General features: G+C 37.5%; 1 protein-coding gene across 1 annotated transcript in view; it reads right to left on the minus strand.

Annotated features, from left to right (window-relative positions):
• Nucleotides 1–18153, minus strand: part of acsl2 (acyl-CoA synthetase long chain family member 2) — a 31765-nt gene that overhangs the window by 5546 nt on the left and 8066 nt on the right. The window contains exons 2-14 of the mRNA XM_026197698.1: nt 8687–8913; nt 6636–6750; nt 5951–6015; nt 5747–5848; nt 4773–4872; nt 4487–4665; nt 3875–3907; nt 3103–3154; nt 2873–2946; nt 2441–2518; nt 1499–1633; nt 1296–1430; nt 1060–1155 (exon numbers count right to left, since the gene is read on the minus strand). Of these exons, the coding sequence (XP_026053483.1) occupies nt 1060–1155; nt 1296–1430; nt 1499–1633; nt 2441–2518; nt 2873–2946; nt 3103–3154; nt 3875–3907; nt 4487–4665; nt 4773–4872; nt 5747–5848; nt 5951–6015; nt 6636–6750; nt 8687–8911 (1389 nt within the window). The 5' untranslated portion in view covers nt 8912–8913. The remainder of the gene's footprint in view (nt 1–1059; nt 1156–1295; nt 1431–1498; nt 1634–2440; nt 2519–2872; nt 2947–3102; nt 3155–3874; nt 3908–4486; nt 4666–4772; nt 4873–5746; nt 5849–5950; nt 6016–6635; nt 6751–8686; nt 8914–18153) is intronic.

Below are 18153 nucleotides of genomic sequence, written 5' to 3' on the forward strand. Positions count from 1 at the left end.
AACCAAGCGTCTGCTATAGCCATCCCAGTCCTCTGACCTGAACCCTACAGAACATGAGAGGAGTGAACTGAAGAAGCACCAACATGGAGCTGGGAATCTAAAGGGTCTGGAGTGATTCTGGATGAAGGAATGGTCTCTGATCTCTTGACAGGTGCTCTCTAACCTCATCAGGCATTATAGGAGAACATTTAGAGCTGTTAAACTGGCAAGTGCAGGTTTCAAAAAGTATTGAATAAAAGGGGAGCCAATGTGTATTAGAGAAAAACAATTATTTCATAATGATACCCCCCCCCCCATTTTAAATTCTTATTATCCAATGAAAGGTTCGATTTTTGCGAATTTTTAAAATAAAAGATCAAAAGGATTTTCACAGCTTTCTTTGATCATATTTACCAAGGGTGTCCATATTTTGGGGCATGACATATATATAAAAATCAGTTTCATTTTAGTTGTAGTTTAGCTTTATTACTTTTATGTGCTTTTTTCCATTTCTCAGTTTAATTTGTTAGCATTGGTTAACATTAGTTAACATGAATTAATAATGAAAATAATTCTAAAGCATTTATTAAACTTAGTTTGTGTGTTCATTTCATCATTTTTATTAATGTCAACAAAGATTAATTAATAAATGTTACATATTAATCGCTCAATGTTAACTGCTTTTATCACATTAACATTAACTAATAGCACCTTAGTTGTAAAGTGTAACCAGTATTTCTGTTTAGCTTTATTTTATTTCAGTTTTTGTCATTGTTGTCAATTCTTATTTTGTTTCAGTCAGTAGTCCAAAGCAACTTTCTGACTTTCTTTATAAAAGACTTCAATTTTCTGTTTTGCATCTAATATTTGCATTATTTAATTTCAGCTTCGATGAAATTATTTTTCACAGTTCCATGGGTTTTGTTTTAGTTAATCGTAACAACATCGCATCCAAATCAATGTGATGTCCGAGATGATGGGAAGCCGTGCTTAACAGACATGAAAAAGCATTTGCGCGTGAATAAAAAAGCCTTTGAGTACTTCAGTCTGATATTGAAGAGTTGTTACTGGAGGACTCACCAGACAGCCGAGGGTGGCCCTGAGGAAGGACAGGACAGTCGGAGAGATCGGAGCGGATGCAGTGAGGATGAAGCGCAGGTTTCCACCCAGACTGGCCTACAGGAAGAGAGAGAGAGAGAGAGAGATGAATGAAAGAACAACTGACTTTACTTTGGCACACAAATATAACACAAGTGGGCAGTTTCCATCAAATGGTTGAATCGCTGCAGCTTGGTGTTGATGTGCAAGAGACGTGCCTGTATCTTATTGAAGATCAGCCGGTCCCACAGACTGTTGTTCCTCACGACTCCACTGCTCAGCTCGGCCTGTTTCCTCCTGACGGCGTAATGAAGAAGAGCTCTCCTCAGCGGAGACGTCACCGAGCCCAGAATCTAACACACAGAGCAAGTTAACACTCATTATTCTCCATCTGTGTCCAACACTGACATGCAGCACTCACTTTATCATAGATGCGGTTGAGTAATCGAGGGACCACGGGGAAGAAGGTGGGCTTCAGGGTCTTTAGGTCATCCATCAGCAAAGAAATGTCACCCTGGTAAAAACCAACCCTTGCTCCGTGACAGAACATCGAGACCTGGAGAAGAGCGGAGTTTGGATTGAATTAGTTAGTATGCAATAAAGTTTAATTCATTAACATTCATTTACGCATTAGGTATCGTTATATAACATCTAATAATATTGGTTAATGCTATTTTACACACTGCAGGTCAAAGGTAAATAATTATGCACTAATTAAAGGAATAATTATGATTTTTAATGTTTCTGAAAGAAGTCACTTCTGCTGACCAAAGCTGCATTTATTTGCTCTATAATAAAACCTGTCAAAACAATAACATTAACATTAAAATTAAGTATTCAGTGTCACATGATCCTTCAGAAATCATCCTTATATGCGGATTTCTTATTATTATCAATATTGGAAACAGTATTTTTGTGATACACTACCATTAAAAATGTGGGGGTAAGTAAGGTTTTTAAATAAAAATAAATATTAGCTTTAATTCAATTGATCAACAAAGTGACAGCAAAGACATGTACAATGCTACAAAATGTATCTATATTCCTACATTTTAAAATACATTCAAACTGAAAATAGCTCCTTTAAACTGTAATAATATTTTACAATATGACTTTATGTTGTTTGCATTAAATAAATGCAGCCCTTAAATGTATATAAATATACTATTCATGCTAAATTAATGTAATTATATGTATATTATACAATGTCATTAACTTTACTTCACGGCATCAGAACATTTAAAAAACCTACTTCCACCATTTTTTTTTCAGATGAAGCCAAGTGAAATCTTTTCAGATGGAATAATAATATTATGCTAATAATTCTATTAATAATGGTAAGCTCGGAGTCTGAATGAGTTACCTGGATCATACGCTCAAACATGTGCGCAAGTGGCAGATAGGAGATGGACACATCCTCTTGACGAATCACAAAGTAGCCCTGGCGAGTATGGATATGAAATATAACAAATACTTCAAAATATAACAAATACCGTAGTTTAAAATGGCAAGCTGATCAGGTTTTCATCTGGCAATTCACTTTCAAGCAAAACATCAGTAGTGGTTGTTTTAAGAAGCAGTGCATGTTTAAGAAAAAAGCATGAAGCCCATTTTAACACACAACACAAGATCAAAGGAACAAAGAGTTTCATAAACAGGACTTCAAAGAGAAAGAGGTTTCACGGGAAACACAAGGTCTCTATTAAAGAAGCAACAGAAGGAAGAGGAACAGGACAGAAGATAAGATGAAAGCTATGGAGAGATGAGGTGGAGAAAGAAAAGAAAGCAGACTGACCTCGAGGATCTTGATGACAGAGGAGGTGTTGGAGGCGATGTTGCCGTGAGTAATCATGGCTCCTTTAGGTTTCCCTGAAATCAAAAATAAAAAGAATCTAAACCCAAATATTGAACTATTGTGGTCATGATATGGTATCAAAGGATTTCAATTTCACAGGCCTCTCTAACACAATATCAAATGGATTTGATTATATATTATAATAAAGATCACTCCGACACTAACGTTACCTGTGGTCCCACTGGTGAAACACACCACAGCCAGATCCTGAGGTTTAGGAGGCTGAAGCCAATGCAAACATCAACAAACATACATTAATTATCCAACAACTCCATCTCTACAAAGTAAAATATCAATGTAATCAATACACAATCTAATTAATATGCGTTAAGTAGCCGTGAGGTGCAGGAATGACCATAAGTTCAGTAAACTCAGACGGCATGGTCTTTGGTATGATGATTTAATCTGCTAGCAATCTCTGCGATATCTGAAGTCGATGAGCTTGCTAGCTCAACATTTGAACAGTCTGGTTCAGCGTTCACAGTTCGCCTGCCCTTCATCACCCTCTCACGTTCATCAGACACCCTCCACCTCCCCCAGCACCACCTGTCTAGATTTGCTACATTGCGATATTATATAAGTCTATTTGTGCAGCATGTCTGAACACACAATATTTTTTTCTTGTTTGTTTGTTTGCATTTCAGTGCACTGCCATCTCATAGTTTTTTTTTTATATATAAACATGCGTTAAATGCATGTGTTTGACAGTTTTGCTTGAAAACTGCGTCTTTTGAAGTGTTTTTCCATCTAAAAGTGAAGTATTCATGTTCAACTTAAAAAAAAAATGCACTTTCACATCACATTCTTAGTTCAAAAATGTGTGTGAATGATCCGTTACATGTAGTTAGACAAGAATAAATACATAAACACTGTCTTTTCATTAAGCATGATAAGGCTACTCTGAAAGTTATTATGAGGAAAAAAGAAACAAGGAGCTCTTACCACAGGAGGCTTTAAATTTTCTCTTCCCAGATCCTGCAATGCATAAAAATACCCAGATTTAGATCGACCACAGAGCTACTTTAATTGTTAACTGTGAAATGTATATTGTGAAAATAGATTCAAAGTAAACCCTACACATTTTTTTCCCAGTGTGGTCATGTCTTTATGACCAGTGAAGGCAATACATTATGGAAAAACAGGATTTTTCTTGCTCATTTGAGTCATAGAAATGGCATCCATGTTTACCGTCCAATAGCTAATGAGTATTTAGCAATTTGGTCCACTCTGATTAATTCCAGTGTGAACAACATTGGTGCACAGAAGATAAACAATTACAATCATTTATTTATTAACATCATTTGCATATAATGGTTCTAAAAGCTTGTTTAACTGTAAGGGTCAGAGAAAGAATGGAAAAGGGTAAATTGTAGAAAATGACAAGATATTAAATTAAATTTAATATTGTGTCATAGGAGTTTCATGGATGTGGTGACGGAGGACATGTGGGTTGTTGGTGTGACAGAGGAAGACGCAGGGGAGTCCCCTAATCATGAGAAACCGAAAGAAGAAGATGATTTGTGTCATTGGAGTTGCATTAATATTACTCCTGACCATAATCTGTGAGAGCTGTAGTATCTCCACACCGCACTTCCTTCCTCTCTCCAGCAGGGCGGCGCTGAAGGGGTTAAAGAGCACCAGACAGGAGAGAGCGGGAGTCACTCCCTCCTCCTTAATCTTCAACAGAGATTCTGCCTTATCCTCCTTATCACAGATCACCATAGAGATCTCCGCTGGAGAGAGATCCGAGACAAGAAAGATGAATCTCAAACAGTGCTATTAAGATTCAAAGCGAAATTCTAACATCACAGCTTCGTTCTGAGGCATTATCATTACTCACCCAGGTAAAGAATGTGAACCATGGCCTCTAATCCAAGTGTGTCGTACAGAGGCACCAGAACCATGGAGAATGTGTAGCAGGCCAGCTCTGCAATGACCCACTGCAGCCAGCAGGGGGACACAAACAAAACAGCAACATATTAGAAACTTACAGTTTTATATACCTGGAGAAATCCGTTAGCATTCCCATTCATCTCACTGGAAGCTCATCTGGTTAATCTGACTTTGCTCTCACGCATTCAGTCATTTAACTATTTTGCTTTTTAATTTAATTGGACTATCTGCAGTGTTGCCTAGACTGTGAATTTTCAAACGTATCAACAATATTTATTTTCTCAGAGGAGATGAAATATTACACTCCGATAAAATATATTTAAATGACTAATATAGTCTGACATTGGACAGTTTTCTGTACAAAGAATCATGTATTTGTGACGCCAAATGTACGTAGGATTGACCCCGAGTGGTTGAACTAAGTATTGCAGTCCAAATGCAAAATATTGGAGAGGGTTTTTTTTTTTTTTTTCATCCTTTCCCTCATAGTCTTAAACTTGACGCATTAAAAGGTTGCCAGATTGACGACACCAACAGGAACGAGCACATTTGATGAATGAAATTAAAAGAAATTTGCTATGTTTTCCAGCACCTGGCAACCCCGGGTGCAGAAATACAATTGGGTAAACTGGCAGTGGGTGGGATTCACAAACCAAAACAAAAGGTAGACCCTCCGGCTGGAACGCACGTTTTCAGAGGAGAACCACTGACTGTAGCATTGTTTTTCAGATAAACAAGCATGTTAACTTATCATGGTTCTTAAATATCTGCAAACATATTATGGTATTTTTATGCTTTATTAGAGTCAAAAACCTGCAAGTATAAAAACAAACCTTGAACATTATTTTGTCTTTTGAACACCGATGAATTCGTGCTCACAAAAAGCCCAGGAAATTAGAAATGAGTCCATGTATGACATACCTCTGGTCTGTTTTGTGCGAAGATGCCCACAAACTGCTGTGGGTTTGGTTTGCAACCCTTCGCCAGCAATCCTGATCCCAACACCTGTGCCCTTTCTGCAACCTGTAACAAACACATTACCAAGAAAAACACTGAGTACTTCCGCTGGGTTATTACATGATTATTATACAGTAGTAAATGTGTGGTAACATGCATTGCTCTCACCTCAGTGTAAGAGATCCACTGATAGGGCTCTCCGGGTTTCCTGAAGCCGAGACACGGGCCATTACCTGCACAACACAAGTAATGCTGTCCATGACTGTCTGTCATTATACAATACGGTCAAATCCATGTTTATAATGATAACTGACTGATATGCTGCTGTTCAATGTGCTTTACATCCTGGTCATCTTGTCTGAGTTTATTAATGACTTTCTGTTGTCTCGGAGCTGAATAATGACACTCTCGTCTTGTTAGAGCTGCTGTACATCAGATTTGCCTCATATTTGATCAAGTTTGCTTCACTGATTGTCATTTTTCAGTTTATTAGTTTGAAGTTGAAACTGTGTATGATTTCAATAAAGTGCTATATGAATAAAGACACCTTAATATAGAGCTGATTGTAAATGACTTCTTGCTGTATATCACAAATGCTTTCTATGTTTCTTAAATCCAAGAAAAAAAAAATACTTCAAACTCAGCAATTGACCAAGAAACTATTGTACAATCCATCCACTGAGGGAAGAAGCCCCATGTGATGAAAGCATCATTGATCTGAAAAAGCCATGCAGAGCACTGCAGTAAATGAAAAGAAAGAAAAACCGAGTCGGACACAGAATTCATCTAGGATCAGTGAACGAGACAGTTTTCACAACGGTTTTCTAGTTGTTCAGAGAGAAATCACACCGACCTGCTATCTGCAGTCCTCTCTGGAACATGTCGTACACCGTCTTTGTGTCCTCAAAGTAAAACTCTAGTAGACAGTCGTCCTTCAGTAGAGCTGAGCGTCTACAGCTCTGATCTCCCTGTAACGCACACAGACATTAGTACGAGTTACATTCCCAGACATTCAAAGTGATATGCAAAGCTCCTTTACCATGAAGAAAAAAAGTAAATAAAACAAAGAATTTTCTTTTGGTCTTAGTACACGATCTACCTACAGAAGAGTCTAGTTTTAAATAGGAAAACTATAGAAACTCGTTGGTCATTTTTGAGCGAGATGCTAACAGTCTAATCAGATTCAATGATCTATGCTAAGCTAAGCTAAAAGTGCTACCGCTAGACCCAGAGATCAACTGACTGGATTCGAAAAGTGTAAAACTCAACGGTTGGAAAATACTTTACTATTTCTTACTTCTCAGCTGAAGAAATTAATAAATAAATAAATAAATAAAATACCATCTGGTCTAAGTTGGTACTGAAGTTTGATTAGACCGTAATGTTAGTAGAGTAGTTTTTAGACATTTCTTCAGCTAAACAGTCTGAAAGAGCAGCTTGACTAGGAAGACCACTTTAAACCAGCTAAATCAGCAGAGCAAGCTCGACTTATTATTTACTTCATTTATTAATTAATTAAGGAGTCATGTTCGATAGACCATTCCCCAATAAGGTTTCACATACTGTATTTATTTCATTTCATTTATAGAGCACAAATAAACACAACAGAACCACAGTACTTTACAAAATATATAACTATAATATATAAAAAAAAAATACTAAATTCCTAATTAACTAAATAAATAAAAAAATTAAGAGTAGCTGAAAGCTCGGGCCAGGAGATAAGACTTTATCTTCGATTTAACAGGCACCTGAATGATGTGTTCAGAAAGTTCAGACAGGTACGAGCGTGCAAGATCATTAAGAGATTTAAAAACAAACACACCATTTTTTAAATCAACTCAACTAATCAAATCAAATTTAAAATCAAATCAATTAATTTATAGACATTAGAATAGGAGTGATATGTTGCCGTTTGCAGACTCCCATTAGAAATCTGGCTGCCTAAAAAGCCTACTACTATGTTTATTTGTTGATAAAACTTAATGGCACTTAAAGGTCTTAAAGGAAGAGTCCCATATAGGATGAAGCAGACTCAAAATGATTAATAGATTAACAGAATAGTATCTTACAAAACACAAACAAATGCCTTTCAATTTGATTCGGGGTTAAATGATTGCACAGTGATTTTTACATATACAGACATGTTTGCAAATAAAAATGTTCTGGTCTGTAATAATATATCATAAATTGCTCATGCAAAAAGAAATCCATGAATATGTGGATCAGGTGACACACGTGCATTAATATTATTTGAAACTTCATTTTCGCAGTTTTCAGAATTTCACGTGCCACACAAACACACAACTACTAACGAACAAACATACAAATGTTATAGTTTGTATTAAATGATCATAATTTGTGCATGTAGGGATTAAAATGTGCATTTGTGGATCAGGCGACGTGCATGCATTCATCCATGCATCTTTGTTTTGTTTTCTGCCCTTAGAAATACAATAAAACATTTTTTATTGAACTTGTTCAAACTTAACTTGCCTTAAGACACAGAATAGCTTAGATTAATTTGACCAAACAAGAACTTTGTGACAATAGCCTACCATGTACAAATCACTGCACAAACATTTAATCCCGAATCGAAAGGGATTTGTTTGTGGTTTGTAAGATACATGTATAAAATTGATGTAGTATTTTAATTCTTCTTTTATCTGCAAAACAAATTTACCTGCGTGTTTGAAATAAAGATACGATGACCTGGTACATTGATATTTTTGCGTACATTTATTAATCATTTTGCATCTAGATGAACTATGTTTCCTAAATATCTGGAACATATTATAGTATTTTATGCTTTAACAAGGCCAAATTACACAGCACCTTTAAATATTTTTAACTTCATATGAGTATTTTATTAGATAGATATTAGTTGTAGTCAGCGATCATTACCTGCACAGGTATGGACTGGGCCTGCAGGTCACATGGGGGCTGGATTGGTCGAGGTCTGGTCATCAGCCAATAGGTCGTGAGAGAGGCTAGCGCTCCTAAGCCGATGATAGAGGACAGAGAGAAGGACGAGGGCAGAGACGGAAGGAGCGTCTTCAGATTGTCCATCTCAGATTTGCTGTCTCCTCCGCTGAAATGCAGGGAACGTAACCAATCCAGAAACTGCATAGCTGTGAAAGAGACACGGATTCACTGCCATTAATATCAGCATAAGAGTCAAATACTTCACTAAATTACTAAATAAAAACTACTGGATGAGAGCCGTTACACATCACATCACATCACATATATATATATATATACACACACACACACACACACACACACACACACACACACACACACTGCATACATACATACACACACACACACACACACACAGTGCCTTGCGAAAGTATTTGGCCCCCTTGAACTTTGCAACCTTATGCCACATTTTAGGCTTCAAACAAAGATATGAAACTGTAATTTTTTGTGAAGAATCAACAACAAGTGGGACACAATCATGAAGTGTAACGAAATTTACTGGATATTTCAAACTTTTCTAACAAATAAAAAACTTAAAAATTGGGTGTGCAAAACTATTTAGCCCCTTTACTTTCAGAGCAGCAAACTCTCTCCAGAAGTTCAGTGAGGATCTCTGAATTATCCAATGTTGACCTAAATGACTAATGATGATAAACAGAATCCACCTGTGTGTAATCAAGTCTCCGTATAAATGCACCCACACTGTGATAGTGTCAGAGGTCCGTTTAAAGCGCAGAGAGCATCATGAAGAACAAGGAACACACCAGGCAGGTCCGAGATACTGTTGTGGAGAAGTTTGAAGCCAGATTTGGATACAAAAAGATTTCCCAAGCTTTAAATATCCCAAGGAGCACGGTGCAAGCGATAATATTGAAATGGAAGGAGTATCAGACCACTGCAAATCTACCAAAAGACCTGGCCATCCCTCTAAACTTTCATCTCATACAAGGAGAAGACTGATCAGAGATGCAGCCAAGAGGCCCATGATCACTCTGGATGAACTGCAGAGATCTACAGCTGAGGTGGGAGACTCTGGCCATAGGACAACAATCAGTCGTATACTGCACAAATCTGGCCTTTATGGAAGAGTGGCAAGAAGAAAGCCATTTCTTAAAGATATCCATAAAAAGTGTCGTTTAAAGTTTGCCACAATCCACCTGGGAGACACACCAAACATGTGGAAGAAGGTGCTCTGGTCAGATGAAACCAAAATCGAACTTTTTGGCAACAATGCAAAACGTTATGTTTGGCTTAAAAACAACACAGCTCATCACCCTGAACACACCATCCCCACTGTCAAACGTGGTGGCAGCATTATGGTTTGGGCCTGCTTTTCTTCAGCAGGGACAGGGAGGATGGTTACAATTGATGGGAAGATGGATGGAGCCAAATACAGGACCATTCTGGAAGAAAACCTGATGGAGTCTGCAAAAGACCTGAGACTGGGACGGAGATTTGTCTTCCAACAAGACAATGATCCAAAACATAAAGCAAAATCTACAATGGAATGGTTCACAAATAAACATATCCAGGTGTTAGAATGGCCAAGTCAAAGTCCAGACCTGAATCCAATCGAGAATCTGTGGAAAGAACTGAAAACTGCTGTTCACAAATGCTCTCCATCCAACCTCATTGAGGTCGAGCTGTTTTGCAAGGAGGAATGGGCAAAAATTTCAGTCTCTCGATGTGCAAAACTGATAGAGACATGGTCCGTGTACTTGTTGGCCAACAGATTTTCGTTTTAAAAGGAAAAAAACAAAAACGAAAAACGGCTCGTTTCCCAATTTCCATTAGTAAATAGGAAAACAAAAAACGGAAAACAATCCATTTTCTTTTTTTCTTTTGATATTAAAAGACGGAAAACGGAAAACAATCTCGTTATCCGATTGTATTTATAGATGGAAATCGGAAATCAAAATATGTATGTATGAACTATGTCTGCATTCTGCATTGGTACTTTTTCGTGAACCGGAAGTTACTCCCGCCCAGAGCTCCCGCCACGCCAAGAAGACCCGCCCTTCACCCAAGGTAATGTAAATCACGTAATTGATGTCCGAGCTACTGCGACAATGGAAACAAGTTATGTTCTCTTTTGAGAAGGCAAACGTGTCACAGTAAAAGATGATGACATGTCTGTTGACAAAATATACAGGATATTTCAGGTACTGAAATAATACACAACAATAACAACATAAGAAACGTTTGTTATAATTTACAGTTTTGCACGCAAGGACATAACGCAGTATGTTCCTGCACAATAAATGAAATATACATTTTGTGAAATTGATGTATATCAATTTTAAAACAATTGTAAAAAAAAAGGAAGAACCTTAAAAGTCTTAGTTTCTTGAATTATACAGTGTATTTATTAACCTCCTTAAGGTGAATTAGCTCATTATCAGGTAAGTTAAAGTTGGAATCAGTGTATGGAGTCACTAAATTACAGCCGAGAGTTTAAAAGTTGTTGAGAGGCAAGACAAGACACAAGAATGATTCAAGAATGTTTATATATATGTCATTTTTGCGACAACATCACAAGCACCAAAGTGAACCCCTTTTCCATCAGTTGCTGCATGGACAGAATGGCTGTAGGCTTCAACTCTAGACAGAGAGAGATTATATATATATGTGTGTATATATATATATATATATATATATATATATATATATATATATATATATGTGTGTATATATATATATATATATATATATATATATATATATATATATATGAAGTGAAAGTCCTTGCAGCATGTGGTGCATCTCTTCAATTCGGGCAGGGATCTCCCTTTTTGGTTTGTTATATGTATCTAGAAAAAGAGAGAGCCTACTTGTTAGAATATTTTGAGATCATGAAAATATCCCTAGTGCCTTTTTTAATCATCTGTCCTACAATGAGCCTAATCGAATCCATAAAATCACTTCCTATTGGCCATGCAGAACATGACAGAAACTGACACATGATAGCAATGTATAACTGTATGTGGAATAGACCTGCAGATTATGCCAAATTGTAACAAACTATTAAAATGCCGAATGCCTCATTCATCATTGCAAAACAATGCCAAAACAACAGGCTAACACATACTGCAACTAGGCAGTCAGTGCAGTTTAATTATGAAATATATTTTATACATAAATATGGTAAAACAATGACTATTAAGCCAGTATTCACACTAATACATTAACCGGCAGGTAAATCTTACAAACCTTACATCAACCATGCTCTTGTCATCTGATAAGTTTAATTAATGTGCAGGCCGTTCCACCCCTATTAGGTTTTCTGACATTTTAATTAAGCATTTTGTTTATATTCGTTAATAAACTAACAATGAATCTGATGGATTAGCATTTGTCTTTTTACTGTTTGCCATTTATTTTAAATGTTCATTAAACTTATGGTATTTTCCTTCTATGCACTTCAACAGGTTGATGGCAGCAGTCTGTACATTACAGATGATGCAAACACCACAACATTTCCAGAGCCATCTGGACGTTTTTGCATCCTCAATCTTGTGCATCGCGGCCATTATGAGGTCCACGGGGATCCAGATCATAGTCAGCTTCCTGCAAGCAGAGCCGTACCCACTACTGCTGTTCCTTTTGCCTTCATGCGCCGCCCCGCACCTGCCGCTTCTGCTTCCACTGAAACACCACGACCTTCCCCTGGAACTACACGAGATATATATATATTGAATATGTTAAACAAATGTTTCTTATTTATCTCTCTCCGTCTAGAGTTGAAGCCTACAGCCATTCTGTCCATGCAGCAACTGATGGAAAAGGGGTTCACTTTGGTGCTTGTGATGTTGTCGCAAAAATGACATATATATATAAACATTCTTGAATCATTCTTGTGTCTTGTCTTGCCTCTCAACAACTTTTAAACTCTCGGCTGTAATTTAGTGACTCCATACACTGATTCCAACTTTAACTTACCTGATAATGAGCTAATTCACCTTAAGGAGGTTAATAAATACACTGTATAATTCAAGAGACTAAGACTTTTAAGGTTCTTCATTTTTTTACAATTGTTTTAAAATTGATATACATCAATTTCACAAAATGTATATTTCATTTATATTTTGTGTAAATTCATGTTTAAATTTAAAATTGTGACTCAAAGCTCACTTAGTAATTAACCTCTACTGCATTTTGAATCAAAAATCATATTTAAAAACAAATACTACTGAGATTAATATATTGATGCTATATACAAAGTAACGTGACTGCAAACTAAACCAACAGGGTAATAGATCCGCGGTCCTGAAACTGCAGCCTCCGGTTGTGCAGGAACATACTGCGTTATGTCCTTGCGTGCAAAACTGTAAATTATAACAAACGTTTCTTATGTTGTTATTGTTGTGTATTATTTCAGTACCTGAAATATCCTGTATATTTTGTCAACAGACATGTCATCATCTTTTACTGTGACACGTTTGCCTTCTCAAAAGAGAACATAACTTGTTTCCATTGTCGCAGTAGCTCGGACATCAATTACGTGATTTACATTACCTTGGGTGAAGGGCGGGTCTTCTTGGCGTGGCGGGAGCTCTGGGCGGGAGTAACTTCCGGTTCACGAAAAAGTACCAATGCAGAATGCAGACATAGTTCATACATACATATTTTGATTTCCGATTTCCATCTATAAATACAATCGGATAACGAGATTGTTTTTCGTTTTCCGTCTTTTAATATCAAAAGAAAAAAAGAAAAATGGATTGTTTTCCGTTTTTTGTTTTCCTATTTACTAATGGAAATTGGGAAACGAGCCGTTTTTCGTTTTTGTTTTTTTCCTTTTAAAACGAAAATCCGTTGGCCAACAAGTACACGGACCAGACATACCCCAAGCGACTTACAGCTGTAATCGCAGCAAAAGGTGGCGCTACAAAGTATTAACTTAAGAAGGCTGAATAATTTTGCACGCCCAATTTTTCAGTTTTTTACTTGTTAAAAAAGTCTGAAATATCGAATAAATTTCGTTCCACTCCTTGTGTCCCACTTGTTGTTGATTCTTCACAAAAAATTTCAGTTTTATATCTATGTTTGAAGCCTGAAATGTGGCAAAAGGTCGCAAAGTTCAAGGGGGCCGAATACTTTCATAAGGCACTGTATATATACACAATAAAGACCAAAAGTTTGGACACACCTTCTCATTCAAAGAGTTTTCTTTATTTTCATGACTTTGAAAATTGTAGATTCACACTGAAGGCATCAAAACTATGAATTAACACATTGGGAATTATATACATAACAAAAAGGTGTGAAACAACTGAAAATGTCATATTGTAGGTTCTTCAAAGTAGCCACCTCTTGCTTTGATGACTGCTTTGCACACTCTTGGCTTTCTCTTGATGAGCTTCAAGAGGTAGTCACCTGAAATGGTCTTCCAACAGTCTTGAAGGAGTTCCCCGAGAGACGCTTAGCACTTGTTGGCCCTTTTGCCTTCTGTCTGCGGTCCAGCTCACCCCTAAACCATCTCGACTGGGTTCAGGTCCGGTGACTGTGGAGGCCAGGTCATCTGGGGCAGCACCCCATCACTCTCCTTCTTGCTCAAATAGCCCTTGATGCCTTCAGTGTGACTCTACAATTCTCATAGTCATGAAAATAAAAAACTGTGTCCAAACTTTTGGTCTGTACTGTGTGTGTGTGTGTGTGTGTGTGTGTGTGTGTGTGTGTGTGTATGTGTATATATATATATATGAACTATATATACACATGCAGTAAACATGTGCATATACATGAAATATACATATGCATTAAATATATTTCTAAAAGGGGCCTTTACAATAAAGGTGTTACCCATTATATATATATATACACACATACACACACACACTAGTGTTGGGCGATATGGTAATTTTTCAAATCATCATATCATCAGCCCATGAGATAGACGATACTTGATATTATCGTGCATGAGTGGAGTTCTTGTCATAGCATAACTATTCTGTGTTTTAAACTGCGCAGGTGCGTGAGAGAGCGCCTATGTAATCACCAATAATTGGAAAAATATACTTTCAAACATACTGATAAACTAACGTTAAATATAAAAAATACTTGAACTTTATTTAAAATAGCTAGTTCATATATAGTCAGACGCAACTGTCAGATCACACGTCCTGTCACAAATTTGCCACATCTGCACGGAAGTTGCAAAATCAGTCAACGAAGAAAATCGATAGTAGCTTTCATTTAAAATCCAACTGTTTAACAATAATACTGGACACGAACGAACACATTAAATATAAAGTATTCAAAACAGGTAAGTTCATATACAGGTGCTGGTCATATAATTAGAATATCATCAAAAAGTTGATTTGTTTCACTAATTCCATTCAAAAAGTGAAACTTGTGTATTATATTCATTCATTACACACATATATTTCAAATCTTTATTTCTTTTAATTTTGATGATTATAACTGACAACTAAGGAAAATCCCAAATTCAGTATCTCAGAAAATTTGAAAATAACTTAAGACCAATCCAAAAAAAGGATTTTTAGAAATCTTGGCCAACTAAAAGTATGAAAATGAAAAGTATGAGCATGTACAGCACTCAAGACTTAGTTGGGCTCCTTTTTGCCTGAATTACTGCATTAATGCGGCGTGGCATGGAGTCGATCAGTCTGTGTCACTGCTCAGGTGTTATGAGAGCCCAGGTTGCTCTGATAGTGGCCTTCAGCTCTTCTGCATTGTTTTTTCTGGAATATCTCATCTTCCTCTTCACAATACCTCATAGATTTTCTATGGGGTTAAGGTCAGGTGAGTTTGCTGGCCAATTAAGAACAGGGATACCATGGTCCTTACACCAGGTACTGGAAGCTTTGGCACTGTGTGCTGGGGCCAAGTCCTGTTGGAAAATGAAATCTGCATCTCCATAAAGTTGGTCAGCAGCAGGAAGCATGAAGTGCTCTAAAACTTCCTGGTATACGGCTGCGTTGACCTTTGACCTCAGAAAACACAGTGGACCAACACCAGCAGATGACATGGCACCCCAAACCATCACTGACTGTGGAAACATTACACTGGATCTCAAGCAACGTGGATTGTGTGCCTCTCCTCTCTTCCTCCAGACTCTGGGACCCTGATCTCCAAAGAAAATGCTAAATTTAATAACTGTGGACCACTCAGCAGCAGTCCAGTCCTTGTTGAAGCGAGATGCTTCTGATGCTGTCTGTTGTTCAAGAGTGGCTTGACACAAGGAGTGCGACAGCTGAAACCCATGTCTTGCATACGTCTGTGTTTAGTGTTGTTACTCCAGTGGCAGTCCACTCTTTGTGAATCTCCCCCACATTTTTGAAACGGTTATGTTTCACAATCCTCTCCAGGGTGTGTTTATCCCTATTGCTTGTACACTTTTTTTTTCTACCACATCTTTTCCTTCCCTTCGCTTCTCTATTAATGTGCTTGGACAAAGAGCTCTGTGAACAGCCTGCCTCTTTTGCAATGACCTTTTGTGTCTTGCCCTCCTTGTGCAAGGTGTCAGTGGTCGTCTTTTGGAAAACTGTTAAGTCAGCAGTCCTCCCCATGATTGTGTAGCCAACAGAACTAGACTGAGAGACCATTTAAAGCCATTTGCAGGTGGTTTGAGTTAATTAGCTGATGAGAGAGTGGCACCATGTGTCTTCAATATTGAACCTTTTCACAATATTCTAATTTTCTGAGATACTGAATTTGGGATTTTCCTTAGTTGTCAGTTATAATCATCAAAATTAAAAGAAATAAACATTTGAAATATATCAGTCGGTGTGTAATGAATGAATATAATATACAAGTTTCACTTTTTAAATGGAATTAGTGAAATAAATCAACTTTTTTATTATATTCTAATTATATGACCAGCACCTGTACTTGGAGTAAAGTTGAACTGAACTGATGAATCAGTCATACAGCGCTCCGGACCGTGCGGCCCATGACGAGCCCAACTCACTGCCACAGAAACCAGAATGAGATGCGTTCTAACATAACTGTGGCATTAAACTCAGTGAGAGCTCATTTAAAATACTGCACATATATAGGCCATTCAGATTACTTGTTAAAGGGCAATGAAATGCCTTATATCTGCAGACGATGTACATCTGTTTGTGGATGGAGATTTCTTCACTGGCTACAGGCTCTAATCCTCATTTGCGCTCGTGTGTGTGTGTGTGTGTGTGTGAAATGTGGTGCTGAAGTGAAATAGCTCGGCAGTTTGATAACCGAATTATAATAGGCCGCCCAATAAAAATAAACATAATAAATAATTATTTTTATTATAATTTAACACATTAATAGGAGAATGAGCCTCATATCATCTTGACCATCAACAGAGACATCTTCTATCGGCAATATCTCTGACTATCGTCGATACACGATACTATCATCTATAGGCACAACCCTAATACACACACAAACATACACAAACATCACTTCTAAAAATTATTCAACAAAAATTAAATTGAAATGGAAAATAATAATGGCAGCTCTCCAATAACCACTATTAAACCTGCTACTTATAGAAATGTTTTTTTCCGCTATAGTTGCACAGATAATAAATGGCTGTTAACCACAACAACACAACATCAAATGTGCATAAAGCAAAAAAAAAAAAGTCAAGATAGAATACAGAGCAGAGCAGTTAACTGTGGTAAAACCCATGGTAAACATCACTACGCATGACTTTGAGTGTAAACTGCTTCTAAAACATATGGTACATTAATGTTGAATTACATTAATGTGCAGTGCCTCTAAATTACTAACAACTCTCACTGATTCTTTGTAAGGAGGTCTGAGAACAAAACCTGAATGAAAAGCACTCAGCCCTGAGAGAAGCAAACTAATGTTTGGGGCCTCATCTGAATGCCAGGAGGAAGTAATGATGATTGGCCAGCACACAACAGGCGCTCGGGTAACTCTCGGCCACTTTCGGCCAGGCAGGACACACACGCAGCCAAAACACCAACACAACACATGTGTGAAAGTGTTTCAGGACACAGAAGGAAAGGTGGAGATGACGAGAGGAGTGTTTTTTTCACGGACATGCTGCAAATGAATTTTAGTGGCGTCCTGCAGCAGCTGAAGAGAGTAGAGTCGCACTGATTTGGGGCAGAGATGGGGTGACTGGGAGGCCCCTGTATGAACGCCTTTGCAATGAGACGATCTGTATAGACCACATGAGACGAACCAAACACACACACTTCCCAGGACTCAATTCACAGCCTCAAAGAACTCTCTCTCTCTCTCATTCTCTCTTCTTTAACCTCTCACCCACTTCCTCCCCCCATTAAAGCACAGGGGGATAAAGGATGATGTCATCACCCCTCACTCTGCATTGGTAATTCCACAGAGAGGGAAAGTGCTCTTTTTAAATGCCACCACAGCAAGTGTTGTGATGTTTGTCTCCA

The sequence above is a fragment of the Carassius auratus genome, chromosome 22 (genome assembly GCF_003368295.1).
Source record: "Carassius auratus strain Wakin chromosome 22, ASM336829v1, whole genome shotgun sequence".
NCBI classification, from domain to species: Eukaryota; Metazoa; Chordata; class Actinopteri; order Cypriniformes; family Cyprinidae; genus Carassius; species Carassius auratus.